This window comes from Ambystoma mexicanum, chromosome 9, assembly GCF_040938575.1.
Source record: "Ambystoma mexicanum isolate Mex_15411 chromosome 9, UKY_AmexF1_1, whole genome shotgun sequence".
NCBI lineage: Eukaryota > Metazoa > Chordata > Amphibia > Caudata > Ambystomatidae > Ambystoma > Ambystoma mexicanum.
In genome coordinates, this window is record NC_090931.1 from 803,752,448 (window position 1) to 803,772,804 (window position 20,357).

Here is a 20,357-nt window from a genome sequence, read left to right on the forward strand (position 1 = left end):
CTTACCTGTAACTGTTGTTCTCCAGCATGGGTCTGGCATGGATTCACATGCGAACTCTCCCACCTACCCCTCTGCGGCTCTTCGCTTGGTTATACTGCCACTTGGCGTGCTACCAAATCTGAGGATGGCTGCCGGAGGCGGGGCTTAGGGAGAGGGCAGTCATTGGCTGGGGGCAGTATTGCCCAGAGATCAGTGATTGGTTACTACTAAGAAAGACAGATCAGAAACTAAACTGATACTGATTTTTTCTTTACCGAGGATTCCCAGCCTGACGACAGAGAATATTTATGAGCATGTGAATCCATGCCAGACCCATGCTGGATAACAACAGTTACAGGTAAGTAACTTGTTCCTTATTGTTTAATACAGTGTGGTATGTGCTTATTTCACCTGATAGAGAACTATGTGTATTAGAATTAAAGTATATATATTTCAATATATATCATTGTGGTGTATTTTCTAGAGATAAGTGTGTGGACTAATTGTACCTTTTTGTCAACCTATTACCCCTACCTGAGAGTTGGCGTTTTCACTCTGTCCTCGTCTACCTACCCTTAAAAGGTTTGGCTTCCCTTTGTTGTAAGGTGTGTTAGCATCCCATTAGAGTTAGTTCTTGTAGATTTCTCAATAGAGGATTGTGACAAAACTGCTTAACTGGCATTGTCTTGAAATCTTCTAAATGTTAGGAACCTGTTCAGCAAGATTTGGTCTAGGATTGGCAGCACACCACACCCTTTCTTGGGGAAGAGGAAGTGCCTTGAATAAACAGCCCTTCCTCAGCTTCAGAGTCTTAACTGGCTCAGGTACTCCCTTGCAGGGAAGTTCTGGGACCTCCTGGACCTAGCTGTGATCTTGAGATAATGTGAAGGAGGCTAATATGAGAGGCCAGTTGCTGGAACGGAGACAGAACTCATCTTGAATACTGACGTATGTATTACTGGTCTGGTGTAGTGTGCTTCCTGTGATCCAGCAAAATTATGCTTGCTACAGTTGGTGGATGAAAGACCCCATTGCTAACAAAGTATGGGGATGCAAATCCCAGGCTTCACTTGCATTCAGTGGTTTCCTGAAACTAGGGAGCAGCCAGAGAGGAAGAACTAGTGCAACTAAGGTTGTGCCTATGACTCGGACTCCCTTAGGTACGTCACAAAAATATCATGCTTCTGAAAGACTACCAAGCATGATTAGGGAGCTGACACTGTCCACAATGGAGGCAAAGTGGAGGATGAGAAAAGGCACAAAGACAGATTTTAATGTCCTGGCATTCTTGAATCCATCTTAAAAGGATACAAAAAAAGATGATTCTAGATTGTCGCATGCAAAGGTTGTGATGTGAAGTTATAAAAAAAAAAATTCACTTCACTGCCAGTGTTGCTCGACCCAATATTTGGCGGATGTGATTTTTCCATGGTGACTCTGTACATATCCTGTTCTGTGTTTACCGTAGGGACCAATTATTTATATGTACTTTTCGAGGGGATTGGGTCCTCCGACATATTCCATATCTATGACAGTAATCAGCACAGCTGTGCTGCTTCGGAAAATCTTTCTGCGTCGATGACATCAATACGCTGTTCTCGTGGGCCTCTGTCGAGTCGACGTCAACGGATGTTATAAGTAGGACGCACGATGCCCGTAGCCTCAGTTCTGTATTTTCCAGGAACGTGCCTCGGTTCTACTGAATCCTGTTCTTTCGGTTCTTCGAACCTGTTTCTTCCTTGCGATATTGTATGATGTCTTCGGCTTCTTCCACCCCGCGGTCCGGTTTTAAGAAGTGTCGGGTGTGCGGGTCCAAGATGTCGCTGACGGACACGCACAACGCTTGCCTCTGGTGCCTCGGGAGGACCACGATATGGATGACTGTGTCGACTGTCAATCGCTCACATCGAATGCCTTGCGGGAGCATAAGAAGAAGCTGTCGGTCGGTAAAATGGCCAAGCCCCGGAAGTCGCGTTCCACTGGTCTTTCGACGGATGATTCGAGGGGCGACTCTCTGCATCGTCGTCGTTAGTCCGGGGGTTCTCGGTCTGGGAGTCGGTCCCGCCATTCCTCTGCCTCTTCGAGGCACTCCAGGAAGCGCCGTCACAGGTCGCCTTCCCCGTCCTCGTCCGAGGACTCCGCCCGTCGGCGGGTTGCTTGTCCCAACAAGCATTCCACTCCTGAAGAATGGGATTCCTTCCGAAAGGAGATGTTAGCGTTTTTCGAACCGTCGAAAGACGCCGGCCGGTCCCATTCTAGAGATGCTGCTCATACGCCTTCGGGCTCGAGCGGTCGTCGCGACCACCGGGCGCCTTCGAGGTCCCGGTCGGACAAGGATGGTCGCTCTAGACATGCCTGTTCCAGGTCCCCTGTGAAGTCTTCGAAGAAGTCGTCGACGCCATCGGCGCCCAGGCTGTCGAGAGACACTCTCAGGGCTCTGCCCTCGAGGCCTGTGTCGATGCCGTCAAAGCTGTCGGTGCCGTGCTCGACATCGACGCCGATTCCATCGATGCCTTTCGAGGCGGATTTGTCGGAGGTACCCCGTGGCACGGTGGCACCCCCCAGAAAGGCTCTGGCCAAGGCTAAACATGTTTTTTCTCCTTTTTCTGTATCCTCCTTCCAGCCTCTGGATTATATTTCTGAGGTGGATGAGGGGTCTGAGGAAGGTGTGGCTCCTGCAGAGGTTCTTGATGACCTCCTTTCTGGTCATAGCCAACTTGAGGACCTGCGTCAGTCGTTGCACGACGCCAGTGGTCTAGACACCTCTCCAGAGGTGGAGTTTGGTAGGCCTGAGCCTGGCACGCATGCTGCGTCCTCATACTGGTACCTGATGTCGAGGGTCATGGATTACCTGGGGTGGTCGGCCCCCCTCGGGATTTTCAGCAGGATGACCTGACTGATATCCTCGGCCAAGGTCCAAAGTCTCCCGGCAGTGAGCAAGTCCTTGCCGAAGAAATATCGCCCAGCCAATGGCGACCCCTGCTACTTGACCACGCACCCCACTCCGGAGAGTTTGGTGGTGCAGGCGGCTACGGTCCCCAGCAAAGCAGGCGTTGTACCCTAACATCCCTCCTGATAGGGATGACAAACGTTTTGACGGCTGGGCGAAGAAGGTGTTTTCTTCTGGGGGTATGGCGCTTCAGGCTGCCAACTCCGTTTGTGCCTTGTCTCGTTTCACGCGCACTCTTTGGAACTGTATTTCCTTAGCGGCTGATCATATTCCCGAAGGGGAGGAACGGGATGGTTTTCTTGCTATCGTGCAGGATGGCAAGGATGCCATGTGTGAATCCGTTCAGTCGGGTCTGGACATGGTTGATTGCGTTAGCCGGTCCATGGCGGCGAGCACCGTAATACTCAGGTTTGCGTGGTTGATGCAAGCACGGCTCCCCAACATGCCCTTTGATGGTGAACATCTTTTTGGCAGCAAGGCTGGCGAGAGCCTTGAGAGGTTGCAGACCTCCAAAGCTGCAGCGAAGACGTTGGGCGCTGCAGTTCGCCAACCTCTGCCTTTTCATCCTAGGGGACAGTAATGGAGGGCAGGTTACTTTCGGTATTACTCATCCTTTAGTAAATCGAGAGGAGCTGCAAGTCAAAGGGGCAACCGTAGGAGTACCAGAGGTGGAAAACAGGGTACTCGAGGTGCCAAGGCCGCTCGGGCAGTTGCCTCTTTGCCCTCAGGCACTGCTGCAGCCGCTTCAGCTCAGTCATGAGGCCATGTCCCATGGTTCGCCGGTTGGGGGAAGGCTGGCACAGCATCTTGTAGAGTGGCGTGCAATTACTTCAGATGTGTGGGTTCTGGAGATCATAGCCCACAGCTACTGTCTTCCTTTCCGTCAGAGGCCTCACGACAATCCACCAGGGAATATCTCTTTGAAGAGTACGGATCTGCTCCTTGCGCAGGAAATACAATCTCTGCTGGAGAAAGGCGCCATAGAACTGGTGCCTGTAGCGGAGAGGAACAAGGGATGGTATTCCCCTTATTTTTTTATTTCAAAGAAAGACGGGGGATTGAGACCCATCATGGACTTGCACGGTTTGAACAAGCTCCTCAGGAAGGACAAGTTCAAGATGTTTACTCTTTCTCAAGTTCTCCGGGCCCTTCAACTTCAGGACTGGTTGGTGTCTCTAGACCTCAAGGATGCTTATTTTCATGTGCCGATCCATCCCAAGCACAAGAAGTACCTGAGGTTCGCGGTTGTCAACTCGCACTTTCAGTTTCGGGTCCTGCCGTTCGGATTAACCTCTGCCCCGAGGGTCTTCACCAAGCTCATGGTGGTGGTGGCAGCGTATCTCAGGAAAAGGGGGGATTCACGTCTACCCTACCTGAACGATTGGTCCCAAGCAAGGCCTGGATCATCTGTCCGTCACCTGCCACTCCCTTCCTGGGCTTCTCCCTCAATTTAAAGAAGTCTCACTTGATGCCAACTCAGCGGCTCCAGTACATCGGAGCAGTGCCCGACACGTCCCGGGGGCAGTGTTTTCCTCCCCAGGTGAGGGCTCATCACATTCAGCAAATGGTGCACAAGTTTGTACATGTCTCCCGGCGTTATTAGAGTTCTTGAGGTTGCTCGGCCTCATGGCATCCTGTATTCTTCTGGTGCCAGAGGCCAGGTTGGGATGAGATCTCTGCAATGGGCTCTCAAGTTGCAGCGGTCACAGTCCTCCGGCAGGTTGTTGGACCCTGTTCAGGTGCCGCCCTCGGTCGCCCAGGACCTTCTGTGGTGGGCCGACGAAGGCAATCTGATGAAGGGGGCCCCGTTTTGGCTACCCTGGACGGAGGTGACGATAGTGACGGACGCATCCCTCATGGGACAGGGAGCTCATGCCAACGAGTTGACAGTCAGCGGTCGTTGGTCTCCGTCGGAGTCCAGACTCCATATCAATCTGTTGGAGCTGAGGGCCGTCAGGCTTGCCCTGAAGGCTTTTCTGCCGACTGTGCAAGGAAAGAATGTCCTGATTCAGACGGACAACACAGTGGCCATGCACTACCTCAACAAAAAGGGGGGTGGGCAGAGTCACTTCCTCTGTGCAGGGAGGCGATACAGCGCTGGTTCTGGGCCATCCAGCAGGAAATTTCAATCTCGGCAGTTCATCTGACCGGAGATGAAAATGAGACGGCGGACGCTCTGAGCAGGCAGAAGCAATCTCTCACGAGTGGGAGTTGGCTCAGGAGATTCTCCTGGAGATTTTCACCCTTTGGGGGACCTCTCAAGTGGATCCTTCGCCTCTAGTGTCAACCGGAAGTGCGAAAGGTTCTGCTTGCGGGAATTTTCTCCAAGAGGAGTCTTAGGAGAGGCGTTCGTGGTGGAGTGGTCATTCCCACTGCTGTACGCGTTTCCTCCAGTCCCCGTCATCCCGCAAGTGCTGCAGAGGTTACGGAGGTTCGGTTCCCGGATGATCCTCATTGCTCCAGCTTGGGCCCGGAGGACGTGGTACCCAGACCTTCTCGACTTGTGCATCTGCCCTCCACGTCGTCTTCCCTACCGAGACGATCTGCTCTCACGGGAGGGGGGTCAGGTTCTCCAACCAGAGGTCAGATCCTTCAACCTTCACGCTTTGATCCTGAAAGATCGAGGTATAAGGATTGGAACCTCCCTGAAGACGTGATGGAGGTGTTGCTTTCGGCCAGACAGCGGGCAACAAAGTCCCTGTACCGTTGCCATTGGAGAAAGTTCTGCGACTGGTGTAGGGTTAAGAATGTGGATCCTTTTTCATGTGACATTCCTGTGGTTCTGTCAGTTTTGCTTTCTTTAGCCCACAAGGGACTGCAAGTGGGTACCATTAAAGGTTACCTGGCGGCGCTGTCGATCTTTAAGCGCTCGTCTGAAATGTTCTTACTTTAAAATTCCTTTAATTTCTCAATTTTTGAAAGGGCTCACTAATGCATTCCCTCCGTCACCTTTGCAGGTGCCCGGTTGGGATTTGAACCTTGTTCTCAAGTTTCTAATGGGTGCTCACCTTTGAGCCTTTGCACTCTTCTCCTTTGAGACTGTTGACTCTTAAAACTGTATTTTTAGTTGCGGTCACTTCCGCTCGCAGAGTAAGTGAGTTGCAGGCACTTTCTGTTAAGCCACCCTTCACTGTATTTCATAAGGACAGGGTTGTCCTTGGAGTCCGTCCTCCTTTTCTTCCGAAAGTTGGATCGGAATTTAATTTAAGCCAGAAGGTCGTTCTTCCGGCGTTCTATCCTCCTCCGCATCCTGGTAAGGACGAGGAGAGGCTCCAGAGGTTGGATCCCAGGAGAGCTTTAAGTTTCTACATTTCAAGCATGTCCCGGGTCAGAGTGGACGATCAACTCTTTATTGGTTACGCTGGATGGTGTTTGGGACAAGCTGTTACTAAGCAGACTTAGTCTAGATGGATTATTTTGGCAATTTCTGAATGTTACCGCTTGGGGGGTAAGGACCCTCCGGTAGGCTTACGGGCCTATTCTACTAGGGGTATGGCTGCCTCTACTGCCCTGCAGAGGGGTGTTCCTATTCGAAACATCTGTGAAGCAGCCAATTGGGCTTCGGTCCATACTTTTGTACGACACTACTCCCTAGATTCTATCCATGGGCAGGATCTGGCCTTTGGCAAGGTGGTCCTTTACTCTGCAATTTGATTGGGCATTCTAAATTTCCCTATTCTAAATTCTTTTTCCCTCCTCCATACGTTGGTACTGCTTTGGGAGTCTGTCATAGATATGGAATACTTCGGAGGACCCAATCCCCTCGAAGAACAAGTTACTCTCTTACCGGGTAACGTTCTTTCGATGGGATGGTCCGACGACGTATTCCATATCGCTCCCTCCCTACCTGCCCCACTACTGAATTTCTTATGCGATTGCAGCTTACGTTTCCGCAAGGCTTTCTGTGGTCTTACTGGCAGAAGATTGGTGCCACACGTTCTGGGGAAAAAACTACAACTGAGGCTACGGGCGTCGTGCGTCCTACTTATAACATCCGGTGACGTTGGCTCGACGGAGGCCCTCGAGAACAGCGTATCGATGTCATTGACGCAGGACGCAGACGCCGAAATATTTTCCGAAGCAGCACAGCTGTGGTGATTACTGTCATAGATATGGAATACGTCGTCGGACCATCCCATCGAAAGAACGTTACCAGGTAAGAGAGTAACTTCTTCTTTTTGCTTCCTGATTTGTTTATAATTTTCATCAGATGGAGATTAAATGAAAGAATCATTAAATGTCTGCCAGAGGGTGCTGGTGTGGCTTAAGCCAGTCTGGGTCACTGTATTATTTGCAAAAAAGCTGGTATTTGGAGGTGGCCATACCCTCTGTTCCACCAAGTTTCCCACGCTCCATGAGAGGCCAAAGCCAGTAGAACTTGCATGAAAGATTACAACAATCGTAGTGAGTAGTCACTATATTCTTTACATCTGAGGGGAAAGCAGAAGCATGATAAATAATCTGTGGGAAGATGGTTTCCATCAGAAAGAACATAATAAAAGATAAGTAATGTGTTTTTCTAATGCATACCTTCAACCCAGAGAGCTCTCCCTGCCACAGAGTACAGGAAGTAATGCTTGGCACAATTAAGTGGATTTGTCCCAAGTGCCATAGTATATTTACACAGCATGCTGAAGTGATAGCCATCTGGGAAACCATCTTAAATAGTGAGAGGCTTAGGGGGCAAAAATGCACAGGCTCAAAAGGAGCCCCTAAAAAAAATTTAACAACCAGGTTCAAGCCCTAAGACGAACAGCAAAGTATTTTGAGAAAGGTGTTGATTAACACTTTCAGAAACTGCATGACAGTAGGAAATGCAAAGTGTGACCACTGTTAAGCGAAATGTGCTGGAGAAATTTAATGAGACATTTAATGAGAGAACTAGTAAAGCCAACTCTAACTCCAAAGAACTCTTCTCCATCCTCCGGGAAATGGAAAACCCAATCACACCCATAGATAATGTCCCCAAGGACAAACGATGGTGCACCAGCATCCAAAATGCCTTCGCTAATAAAATCACTACCCTACAAACTAAAATTTCAAAAAAGAAAGCATCCCTGAATTCCACTGGAACCCATACCTCCCACATGGCAGATACACATAGAACAGTCACTCAAAGTAACTGCAAACCATTCAGATTTTCCAACATATCCATACTGGAAACCGAAAAGGTGATATTATCCCTGAAACCTTCCAACTGCCAACGTGACAGCTGCCCAGCACAATTTATTAAGGATGCAGCCAGAGACCTAGCGCTCTTCATATCTAAATTAATAAATTCCTCCTTCAGATTTAGTACCGTACCCACCAACCTCAAAGAATTTGGGTTCTGCCTCTCCTTAAAAAACAGACCCTTGACCCAGCCATCCCGACCAATTATAGGCCCATTACCACGGTCCCATTTCTCCTTAAAATCATCGACATAGTAGCCTACCTCCAGATCCAAAATTATCTGGAGACAAACCAACTACTAGGATCATGCCAATCTGGCTTCAGACCAGTACATGGTACTGAATCGGCCCTAATCGACCTTAAGACACAAATCGACGAGTTGAAGGATAAAGGTAAAACACCTATGCTCCTCCTCCTTGACTTATCGGCGGCCTTTGACCTAGTGGACCGCGCAGTGTTATGCAACCATCTAGTGTCTGCCGCCCATTTCTCAAGTGACGCTATAGCCTGGGTACAATCCTTCCTAGCCAACCGTACGATGAGTGTTCTCCCCATTAGCCTCAGCGGACCCAATACATATTACCTGTGGCGTCCCACAAGGTTCATGTGTCTCACCCACAATGTACATTATCTTCACTAAGCCACTCTTCGACAAACTTGACAGATTGGAGGTAACCTACACCAACTATGCGGACGATACGCAGATCCTCATACCACTATCTGGCAACTTTGTTGAAGACACAGCTCTAGTAAACAAGATTTATCTCATCATTCAGGCATGGATGGCCTCTCACGGCCTCTGCCTGAATGACGATAAAACAGAGATACTGATCCTGGGTTCTGACTCTAACCTCACAAAACTCAGCCCCAACATTTGCGCCTTCAATATAGACGGTAATGTAATCAAAGTGGCAACTGAGGTAAAAACACTAGGTTTCTACCTCGACTCCACTTTATCTCTTAAAAAACAAGTCAATTCCCTGGCTTCCTACACCTGCAAATTAATCAGAGCCTACAGACCTTACTTGTCTAAAACCAATTGTATCAGACTAGCCAATGCCCTAGTAATGTCCAAATTGGATTACTGTAATGCCCTATATGCGGGCGCTAATAAAACTGTCACAAACAAATTGCAAATATTGCAGAATAATGCTCTTAGAGCAGCCCTGGTCATGCCCCGTAGAGCACACATATCTAACATCAGGAAAGACAATCATTGGTTAAAAATCAGGGACAGAGTTCTCCTTAAAACAATATCTCTTACACATAAAGAACTGAACAACACTGCGCCCCCATACATATCGGCTAGACTGACCAGAAAATCTACTCACCACACTAGAGCCTCTAACCACTCCCTACTTGAAAATCCCAGATTTAGACTAACCAAAGCGGGTGGAGCAAGCTTCCCTGTTAGAGCTGCCTGTGCCTGGAACGCACTCCCTACGGCATTGAGAGCTAATCTACTCTACTCTAGATTCAGATGCAATGTGAAAAGTTGGCTCTGTATTAACAACAACTAACTGACTGAACCCGGTCCTATCATTGCGCATAACCACTTTGATTCTTCCAACACCAGACTAATGAGAGGGATTCGCATTTTGTATCTCATGTATATTTGTATAGTATATATGTTAATAACTCACATAATGCATCTTCTGTATGTATTCTCTGTATGTATGCAACCTAAGCTTAAGTATTCTTCTAACTGCTGCGCCCGGCTACCCCTTGGTTTGGAGCGCATTATCAAATAATAAACTAAACTAAAGATTGCATTGGTCAAAAATATTACTGAAGGTACTGTAAGTAATATGTTCATTTTGACCATGTTTTTATATTTCTGGCTTGTATTTTGTTGTTTCCTTAAATTTATGAGTGACCAGCGAGCAGGGTTCCATGCCAAAACATGTTTTTCCAGATGTTCTGGGGGTTGGCTGAGACAGGACTCCATTCCCCACCTCCAAATAAAGAAAATGAGGCATTCCTAGGATAGCTCACAGACAACGTGTTTGCCTTGGAAGCAAGACAGCGCAGAGCAAGACAGGTTCGAATTTCGGTCCCATGCTCAAAGACTGGTCAACGATATTAAGCGCTTTATAAAAGATAAATCAACTAGGTGGGACAATAGCGGCTGATTGACCGAGCTGGAAACGTCGTACCTGTCCAAGTGGGTGTCTAGAGAGGAGTGTGAGGAATTAAAGCAATAAATGGTTGACCTTTTCACCAATACTTCGACCGATATGGCTTCAGCCTAGTCGCCGTTGGTGGTGTTCCCAATTAATGCATGTGTAGGAGCCAGTAAGGTGATAGTGGGGTTGCACACAATCAAGCTCGGCCCCCACGATGTTGGTCAATGTCAGTGCATCGAGTTTGATCACTAAAATGGGGGGTGCCAGTGCGTCGACATTGACTGCAGCTTTTGTCCGGACCACTCCACAATCCTTTAGTTACTTCCCAGAGTTGAGGACAGAGTTTTTTAAATTGATGCTGTCTGTCTTTCAGAAAGATGGTGACGCAATCCCCTTTGGCTATGAGCTGCTCTCTGCAGCAGGACACAACCCTGTTCCAGATTTTTTGATAGACCAAGCAGAGCTTGTAGAGCTTGCATCGGGGCTCCATGACAGGAGCAGACTCGAGTCGTCCCCTGACAATGTGATGCAGCAGGAGGCACCCTATACACACACACACACCGTAACACACAATTTCAACAATTTCAAAGAATTGTTGTAAGTGATGGAGGCTCTAGGTCTCGGGGCACCTTCAAACCCCATTGGCACAGTATGAATTAGCGGTGACATCCTAGATTGGGGTCCTCAGCTGGAAACCGCTCTCCCATTTAATCCAGCCATTGCACAGACGATTATGACTCTGTAGTAGCACCCTTGCTAGATGGCGTCTTTTAATAAGGAGCTTAGTAAAAAATATAAGCCTGCACAGGGTGTTTGAGCCTTTATTTCGGTGGACCCAAGTGCAGAGGGTTTGGTGGTGTAGGCAGCTGCTATCAATTCAACTCGACACTGTTTTCATTGACCCTTCCAACAGATAGATTGTAGAAGAGAACCAACGCCAAGAAGATTTTTGTGTCTGGAAGCATGGGGCTGATAGTGGTTAACACCTTGTGTTTTCGAGCTAAGTACTCACATATTCTGTGGAACTCTGTGTTGGAGGCAGCTCATTTGCCAGAGGAAGAGATCAGAGATGGCTTCCTGGACATTGCAAATTATGGTAAGGTGGCAGACTGTTAGGCCCTCAAGGACGGATTAGAAGCAGCAAATTGCGTTCAGTGATCCATGCGAACATCAATGGTTCTCCAAAGAGCCTCGTACCTTCGATCTGGGTTTTTCACAAATGTGCAATTGAAACTTTTGTTCATGACCTTCGATGAGGAGCATCTCTTTGGCACCAAAGCAGACGAGTCCTAAGAAAGGATCAAGGAATCAAAGCTAACAGCCAAGTCTTTAGGACTGACGGTCCAACAGTCTACCCCATCTTCCTCCTTCGCCTAGGGATCAAGAGCAAGGGGCTTCCACTGCTACACCCCCTTTGTGAGAAAGGCGCAGTTGTCTCAGGGTAACCAAACACAGAAGATGTTTTTTTGTCATGGCAGGGGTGGGGGTCATCAAGAAGTCAGACAGTGTTTACTTCAACACCAGAGGTGGCACCCACCTTAAAGTCTTTGTTTCCTCCTGTTGGTGGGAGGGTCTCTGAGCACTGCAGCAAGAGGCAGGATATCCCCTCCAAAGCCTAGGTCCTACAGTTGCTTGATCGGGGTCAATATCTACTGTTCCTTTGCAAGCTTCCAAGCAGACCTCCCCATGCTCCCTGCCTCGGACCCAGAGCTCAGGGTTGAGTTGGCCAAGGGAGCAGAGAAGGACGTCCCGTTCCCGGAGAGGGTGATGGGATGGTATTCTCGTTACTTTTTATAGCCCAAGAAGGGGAAGGACGAGTCTGCCCATCCTGCACGTCAGGGGCTTGAACATGTTTATGAGGAAGGACAAATTCAGGATGGTGATATTATGAAAGATCCTCTAATCTCTTCAGAGCTAGGACTGTTTTGTGTTGATGGAACTCCAGGCACCAACTTCCGCGTTCCAATCCCCCAGAAGCACTGTAGGCTCCTGAGATTCGTTTTCTGGAATTCACACTTTTAGTTCAGTGTGCTTCTCTTTGAGATGACCTCCGAAACCAGGATGTTCACCAAGCTGATGGCAGCGGTGGTGGCCCACCTCAGGAGAAGGGGGTTGGGAGTGAAGAGTCTTTTCCCATACTTGGACAACAATCATCTGGGTCTGCTCACCAGAGTAAATGTTGAGGCACTTCAAGGACACTTGCTTGCTGCTTCACAGCTTAGTCTGCTCTCTGTATTTCCAGAGGTCCTGCACATTGCCAGCAAAAAGGCTCCAGTTCATTGGATCAGTCCTGGACATGCGGGTAGGGAAGGCGTTCCCCTTGCCCCGACGAAAGTGTCACCTGCATTCAGCAGATGTTAATGCTGCTCCAGAACTCACATAGGGTACCACCTCCTGGGTCTCATGGCTTCCTGTGATTTTTTTCGGGTCAAAGGCAGGCTGAGGATGCGCTCCCTGCAGTGGCTGTTTCACGGTCAATGGTTGCAGTGTTCCGGCGACATGTTGGATGTCCTCATTGTCTCGAGGACAGTGGCCAATGACCTGTCCAGTGGTCGAACAAGGAGAATTTGATAGCAGGGGAATCATTCTGGACACCATGGACGTAATCCCAGGTTGTCATGGAAGCGTCAATGAAAGGATGGAACGCTCACTACAGGGATCTGCAGGTGGGCAGGCGTTGGTCCTATGTAAAGGGACAGTGCACATCAATGTGTTGGAGCTGTGAGCCGTCAGACAAGCTCAGACAGCATTTGTGCCATCCCATTTGGGGAAGAATGTCCTGGTCTTAACAGACAACACAGTGGCCATGCACTACCTCAAAAAAGTGAGGTTGTCTCTGGTCATTGCCCCAATGCATGGGGGTGGCATACGGCTTTAGTTATGGGCGGTAGAGAACAAAATCGCTATCTCTATGGCTGTCTGGTGGGCACAGAGAATGGGTTGGTAGATGCCCTGAACAGGCAGGAATCAGTCACCAACGAGTGGGAGATTTGCCTAGAAGTCACGTCAACCTTTGGAGAACCTGTTTGCCATGAGAGCCAGCTATTCTGCTCAAGGAAAGTTCCCATGAAGAACATTTCCCATGAGGGATCTATGGGGAAGCCATCCTAGAAGAGTGGACCATCTTGGTCCTTGTAACATAGTGGGCACAATCTCAGAGCCCGTCTCTGGACAATCCTTGTTCTGGACTCTCTGCATCCCCACCAACTCAGTGGATTAGGCCAAACTTGGAGAGTAGGCCCTGTGTCCAACCCTTCTGGGACCCCGCAAAGCAATATTGGCACCCCTTCCCTATTTCGATAGCCTAAAAGTTATCGTAAATGGACCGAAACCCCCCCCAAGGGGAAATGCAAAGCTTTCGCTTTAAGGGAAATGTGTCTTCTGCATTAACATTAGTAGTGAGTGTTGCATTACAGTGGCAGACAGATCAAATGGATTACTTCATGGTGTTTGCATGGTTTGCGATGTACTTTGCGGCCCAAGAAGGATGGTTCAGGCTTCACTAAAGTCTGCAAAGCCAGCAGAGTGTGAGGGTAACCCTTCTGGATCTGTTTTGAACAGAAACATTTGACTCCTAATTCCAGTAAAGGCTAGTTATTAGCATCTCGCAGAAGAGGCATTGGCATTGGAAGGTTTCCCAGGTGAAAAGGACCTAAACCTATCAAGGATAAAACTATCCAGACATCTGTTTTCTTTGGGAATATTCCATTTGTATTTTGAATTAGCCAAACCATGAGCAATTCAAACTTTTGAAAGACCCAACTGTATATTCAAACCCTTATTATGGGTTAACAAACATTAAAATATAGTAAATACTGGCATCCAGTCTTGGCTTCCATCTTGATCCCAGGTGGAACCCTTTGATGATAGATAGGTAAATGACTAGAGACTGGTTTTGATATGTTTTCTGTGGTCTGTCTTTTAGACCCAGGGCCTCATCACAAGTTGGGCTGTATTCCCGGCTGTAATACTGCCGACTGTAATAGTCCTTGCACCGACCGGTAAGGTGGTATTCCCACCGGATCACGGGTTGGGCCTTAACGGTAAATCCCCATTCCTGATTGGGTCCATTGGATCCAATGGGGAATTTTCTGTGCTAATACTGTGGGCTAATACAGCCGGCTGTAATACCGCTGAAAACAGGGATTGTCACCTCCAGAAAAAAGCTGGAGGTAAAACAGCCGATTTAGCACCCAACTCTTGATAGGGCCAGCCCTTAAATGCTGCGGTAATACCATTACCACCGCATTTAAGGGCTACAGCCCAACTCGTGATGAGGCCCACAGGCTTGAAGACTAAGGGCCTCATCACGAGTTGGGCTGTATTCCCGGCTGTAATACCACCAACTGTAATAGCCCTAGCACCGATCAGTCTGGTGGTATTACCACTGGATCACGGGTTGGCCCTTAACAGTAAATCCCCATTCCTGATTGGGTCCATTGGATCCAATGGGGAATTTTCAGTGCCAATACTGCGGGCTAATACAGCAAAATAATACAGAAAAAAGCTGGAGGTAAAACAGCCGATTTAGCGCCCAACTCGTGATAGGGCCAGCCCTTAAATGCGGCGGTAATACATTTACTACTGCATTTAAGGGCTACAGCCCAACTCGTGATGAGGCCCTAAGGCTGGTGGTAATGAAGAGCATGAATTTTTTTATCTGGCATCAATATTCCTACAGTTATCTTGGTGGGCTATTGCATTGGGAGCCTCTTTGGTCGTACTGCCCTAGATTTCCAGCTTTCTATTCTGATACAAGTTAATAAAAAAAGGTGTTAGGACTGCAATGAAGGTACATACATCCTTGGATAATGTTGCTACATTAACGATAGATAGCTTTGGTTAGAAGAAGTAAGAATCTTGCACATATGTTTATAATTTTGTTTTTAGATTACAGTTAACATGTTCACACAAAATCTTCTTGTTTTTAGAAACTGGTGGTGGAGAATGTGGATGTACTCATGCAAATGAGAACCAGCTTTGATAAACCTGAGCAGATGGTGGCGCTGTTTAAAAAATTAACATGTGAGTGTCTGTGTTTATTGACATGAACTAAACATTTTTTCCTGCGGTTTCTAAACAAAATGTAATTTAATAAATATAATTCCTACTTTGATTTTTATCTTTCACTCCCATGAGTACACAATAAGCTTTTATTCTGTAATATTGTAATTATAATTGACACATGCTTTCATCTATGAATTAAGGTGAGAACACAAGACCTTCACCTAAATAGTTAGTCCTCCCTTTCTTCTGTGGTACAAGTACAAACAACTGGCAGCATTTGTTTATTATTTTTGTAATTACTCTGTTGAACCTTGGCACCATTGAAGAACGGACTAAGAAAATTGTAAAACTTGCATTAGGTTCATATCTGTAAATGACAACATACTGGTAACATCCATCTTAGCTCCTTCCCTCATTTCCAATACATTAATTTGAGATCCTAGCTGCTTGTACAGGAACATGTCCTTAGCAAGACCTAGTAATTAAAGGCAGACCTGCTGACATGGATGCTGGCATCCACTGGCTCCTTTCAGCCCAGCACTTGTTCAGCCCTGGTACAGTCTAGCCCTTCCCACCTGCTATGGATTTCACTCCAAAGATGGAAAAAATTGTGGGTGACGAAGCTGATATTAATTTTCCAACAGGATCGCAGAAGTAGCCATATTTGTTCAGGTTGGTGTAACTCTGCAGGTGTATTTTCCTTGGTGCTAAGAAGGTGATGTATGTCATTGCAGAACTGGTACAGTTGCTGCACTACAAAATTGAGGTGTTCATCCGCACAGTAAATCTTGCACCTCCTGCATATGCCATGATGTAAAGAAAGGAGGGTTATTTTGTAAATTATTTTTATTGGTTTGTATTTATAAAGCGTGCAGCGGCCCTGGGGCATCGTGGCGCTGTTACAGAATACTTAGTTTAGGAACAGTTCAAAAGACAAGGTGAGCAGTAAGTGGACAGGTGCAGTAGAAGGAGACAGTGGTAGCATACATGAGTTAGGCTGTTGCTTAGGTTACATTTGAACAGCGTATTTCTGCAGGATAGTGAGGTCTAACAGAACAGTATAGTTTTCAACATTTTACAGAAGGTAGTGTAGGATTTTTAATTTCTAAGAGTAGTGGGCAGTGCATTCCAGTTTTTTGGAGCCAGGTATTGAAAGCTGGAGCCTCCTGCTTTGGTTCTTTTGAAGATGGGTACTTGGATCAGGTTGGACAAGTGTGATCTAGTGGGTCTTTTGACGAGTTGAGTGTGATTCTCTCTGATTGGTAGGGAGGGGCATCGGACGAGAGGCACGTGAGTTTGATGGCCAGTGATTTGAAGAGTATGCGTTATTTTACCGGCAGCTAATGGGCATTTTTCCTGGCTTGAGTGATGTGTTCCCTTTTGGGAATGCTCAGAGCTGCCCTGAAAGCATTATTTTGTGTGACTGGGAGTTTTTTGATGTTTTTTGCAGAGGTGCCCAGGAATAATGCATTGCAGTAATCCAGTTTGGTGCTTACTGTTGCTCTGGCAATGGATAGGCAGTTTTTCGCAGAGAGGAAGGACTTGACCGCATTGATCATCTTGGTGGTGAGTGCGGTAGATGAGGCTACCGCATTGACCTGGCGGGACATGGATAGTGAGGAGTCAAGGTACACTCCTAGGGCTTTTACAGCTGTTGAGACTGTGAGACTGTGGAGTTGTCAACGGTAAAGTTTTTGTATTGAAGTGGAAGCTTATTAAGCGTTTTCTTAGTATCTACTAAGAGGATCTCTGTTTTATCCCCGTTTAAGCAGAGGCCATTGGCAGCCATCCAGGTCTGGATAGCTGCGTAGATTTTGGTTAGGGCTGCAGCGTCTTGTTTGTAGGTACCAGATAGGGGGAATAGTACTTGCGTGTCGTCAGCGTAATTGGTATTTGCTATGTTACGACAGTCCAGATCGTTGAAGAGCAGGAGGGTCAAAATAATGTAAAGCGTGGGGGCAGTGCAAGAGCCCTGCGGGACACCGCAGTGGATGGTGGTGGGGGAGGCAGAGGCGGAGTCTGAGAAGACTTTCACGAGTCTACCATTTAGGAAGGAGGCCACCCAGGCGATAGCTTCAGGTGAGAAGTGTGCCTCATTTTTTAGATGCATTCCTTGGATATCATGGTTGACAAGATCAAAGACAGTGGACAGATCCAGGAGGAGATGTGCCGGTTTGCCTTTGTCCATGATGTCCGTGAGTTGTATTTTAAGGTCGTGTAGGGCAGACTCGGTCCCGTGTCCTGGTCGGAATCCTGACTGTCTTTTGCCTAGAATGTGGTATGCTTCTAAATAGCGCTGGATTTGCGTATAGGCAACTTTGTCCAGTATCTTGAGCAGGAAAGGGACAGTGGTAATAGGCCTATAATTATTAGCAATTTCAGGGTCCAAGGTGTTTTTTTTTTTTTCTTCCGAAGTGGGCGCACCCATGCTTCTTTTAAGCTGTCTGGAACAGTGTTGGAATTGAAGGAGGCGTTGACGACGAACTTGAGAAATGGGGCAAAGGTTTCTGCACAGTCTTTGACTAGTTTGGCTGGGCAGGCATCTCTTTTGCAGTTGGAGGGCCTGATTTTGTTCACTATCTCAATTACTTCTAGTTCTGTAACTTCCCTGAATTTGAAGGGCGTTATTGGGTCTTTAGTGGCCACTGGCTCTAGTTTTGAGGAGTTTGCTTGGCCTGAGCTGGTGGTACGTTTAATAAGCTGTCATATTGTTATGGTGCTCCTGAATTTTCTTTTGTAAGAGATCAATTTTGTTTAGAAGGGCAGTTTGTATTGTGTTGCACCATTTTTGATCTTTGACTATGTCTAATGGCTGGTGTGGACAGTTCTTTGTAGATTGCGAAGCGCTCTTTGGATTCAGAGCTGACGTTTTTGAGTCTGTCGTTATAAGATGCCGATTTGGCTGCAACTATGGCTTTTTTATATTGTGAGGCAAGTTTTTTGTATGAAGATAGCGTGGCACTGGTAGGTGTGTTCTGCCAGTTATTCAGGGCTTTACGTTTCTGGGCGCAGAGTTCTTTTAATTCGGAGAACCAAGTGTTGCCGTGTTTCACATTTTTGGCTTTGTTCTTCTGGAGAGGGGCACTAATGTCTAATTGGTGGTGATGGTGGATTTGTAGAAGTCTGCTAGTACCGATGGGTCTGAGGTTTTAGGGGGGTTGGTGGTGAGGGTGCAGAGATGGGGTAGAATCCTTTCTTTGGTGATGTTTTTTGCACTTCTAGCCAGGGCTGGAGGGAGAGGGCTAGGTTTCTGGATGTTGATGGTGGCAGTGGGGATGAAGAGGTGTATGAGGAGATGGTTCATTGATTTCGGTGGCATGTGCCAGGATTGATCTGGCGTTAATAGTGCACATAGAAGTTTTTTGGGAGTCTGGGCTATTTTGGCATAGGTGTTAACTGCTCCAGATGTTGTCGAGTTGGTAGGTACCATGGGTGGTCTAGGTGACGCTAGTGTGTTTTTGAGTTTGGGTGTGCCTGTGGGCAGAGGGGTGTGTGAGTGGGCCTGGGCCGTGGTGAATGGGAGTCTGGAACGGAGACCTAGTAGTTGGTTACTGGTCTTGGTGGACCTTGGGCATGTAGTTCTGGTCGAAGTTGGATGGGTCGAAAACGTATTACATTTGGTGAAAAAAGAGGGTAGAAAGTGGGTAGGGGGGATGTTGGAGGGGAATGGGTGTGCTGTATTTATCATGATGGTTTTATGTGGATCATGCAATTTCGTGAAAGATTAGCACACATACAAGAATTGGCAAGTAGCAATAATGCAGAGTTCAGTTTAGCAGATCAAGATATCAGTGAAAATTAGCACACGTGCAAAAATCATGTGTAGCAATAACGTAGAATTCAGATTAGCATGTAAGGATATCTGTGAGAATTGCAAGGTTGGCGGTTGCAAATAACAATGAAGTTTACAGATAGCAACGAAAATAATCAGATTCTTGGTACACGTGACAGTCAGAACATAGTAATGTCGTAACGATGGGATATCACGCATACACAATGTCAATGGAGCTGTAGGCCTTGGGCTAGCAAGCATGCGGATGGATATAGCGTGGTCTGAGACTCAGGCGTTTGAGCAGTAGAAGTTCAGCATGGGCTAGGTATTTCACACTCGAGGCAGATAGCAGTGCAGTTCATGTGTGTAGGGTCTGTGGAGCACAGCGAGGATTTGGGCGGGGGCAAGTGCTGGTAGAGACTTGTAATCAGGGAGTAGGTAGGGGCAGGCAGAGGTAGTGCCGTGTGAAGAAGGGTTTACAAACTCAGGTTGCATTGCAATAATTTGCCTCTGTAGGCCTTTAAATGTCTGAGTGAGTACAGTTGCATAAGTGCATGTTAAAGGAGATTGTTGGTGGATGTAGCGTTGTAATTTAATTAAACATACAAGAGCAGCATGGAAAGACCTATGCCCTGAATTGAAGTCTCAAAGGGCCGTAGAGAAAAAAGCAAAAAAACCTCTGTGGTAACTGGTGCAGACTGATTCTCGTTGGCAGATTATGCATATCTATCCTAAAACTAGGAGAGACAGTTGACAGATATTTGCCCTTTTTTGTCAAGCTAGAGCCGAGCTGGTCTAACCCTAATTTCCTTTCTTTGGGGGTTAACCTTTTCAGTGTCCAGATGCCACATAGTCCCCTTTAATTAATATAATAAATTGAAAGGGACAACAAGGGCCAAAAAGAACAATGGAGTTAGTCCATTACCTACGCGAAAAAAACTGGATAATAAAAAAAACATAAAATTCAAAATAACTTAAAGCAAGAGCAGGAACATCTGTGACAGCAGAACAATCTTCTAGTAGGAATGCAGCTAGAACACCTTTGTGGTGACAAACTGAAGAATCAGAAATTCTGCAGGAAAAGTTGATACAAGAAAGGACTTACATTTTCACTTTTTCATAGCTATAGCCCAAAACATGTCTTTCAAGAAATGACCCAAATGTTGAGAAATAATGATTGCTGCAGTTGTAACCATCCAGTCAACACAGCATTGTCCTTTGAAACTAAAAAAGACCCTAGGCAAGAGGATGTTTCTCTTACTTGTGACCTAGCATGCTTTAAGGAACTCATTAGAAGAAAACACGACCACAGACCCACACAAGAAATGTCATTTAGGCCGACATCCTTGGG

The 20,357-nt window shown here is 47.0% G+C and overlaps 1 protein-coding gene across 5 annotated transcripts in view; it reads left to right on the forward strand.

The window, feature by feature from the left end:
• The window catches only part of NCKAP1 (NCK associated protein 1), a 1,877,983-nt gene that overhangs the window by 1,293,506 nt on the left and 564,120 nt on the right, over positions 1-20,357 (forward strand). For all 5 annotated transcript variants that reach the window (XM_069615779.1, XM_069615776.1, XM_069615777.1 and 2 more), the window contains one exon: positions 15,159-15,252. In XM_069615779.1, the coding sequence (XP_069471880.1) occupies positions 15,159-15,252 (94 nt within the window). The remainder of the gene's footprint in view (positions 1-15,158; positions 15,253-20,357) is intronic.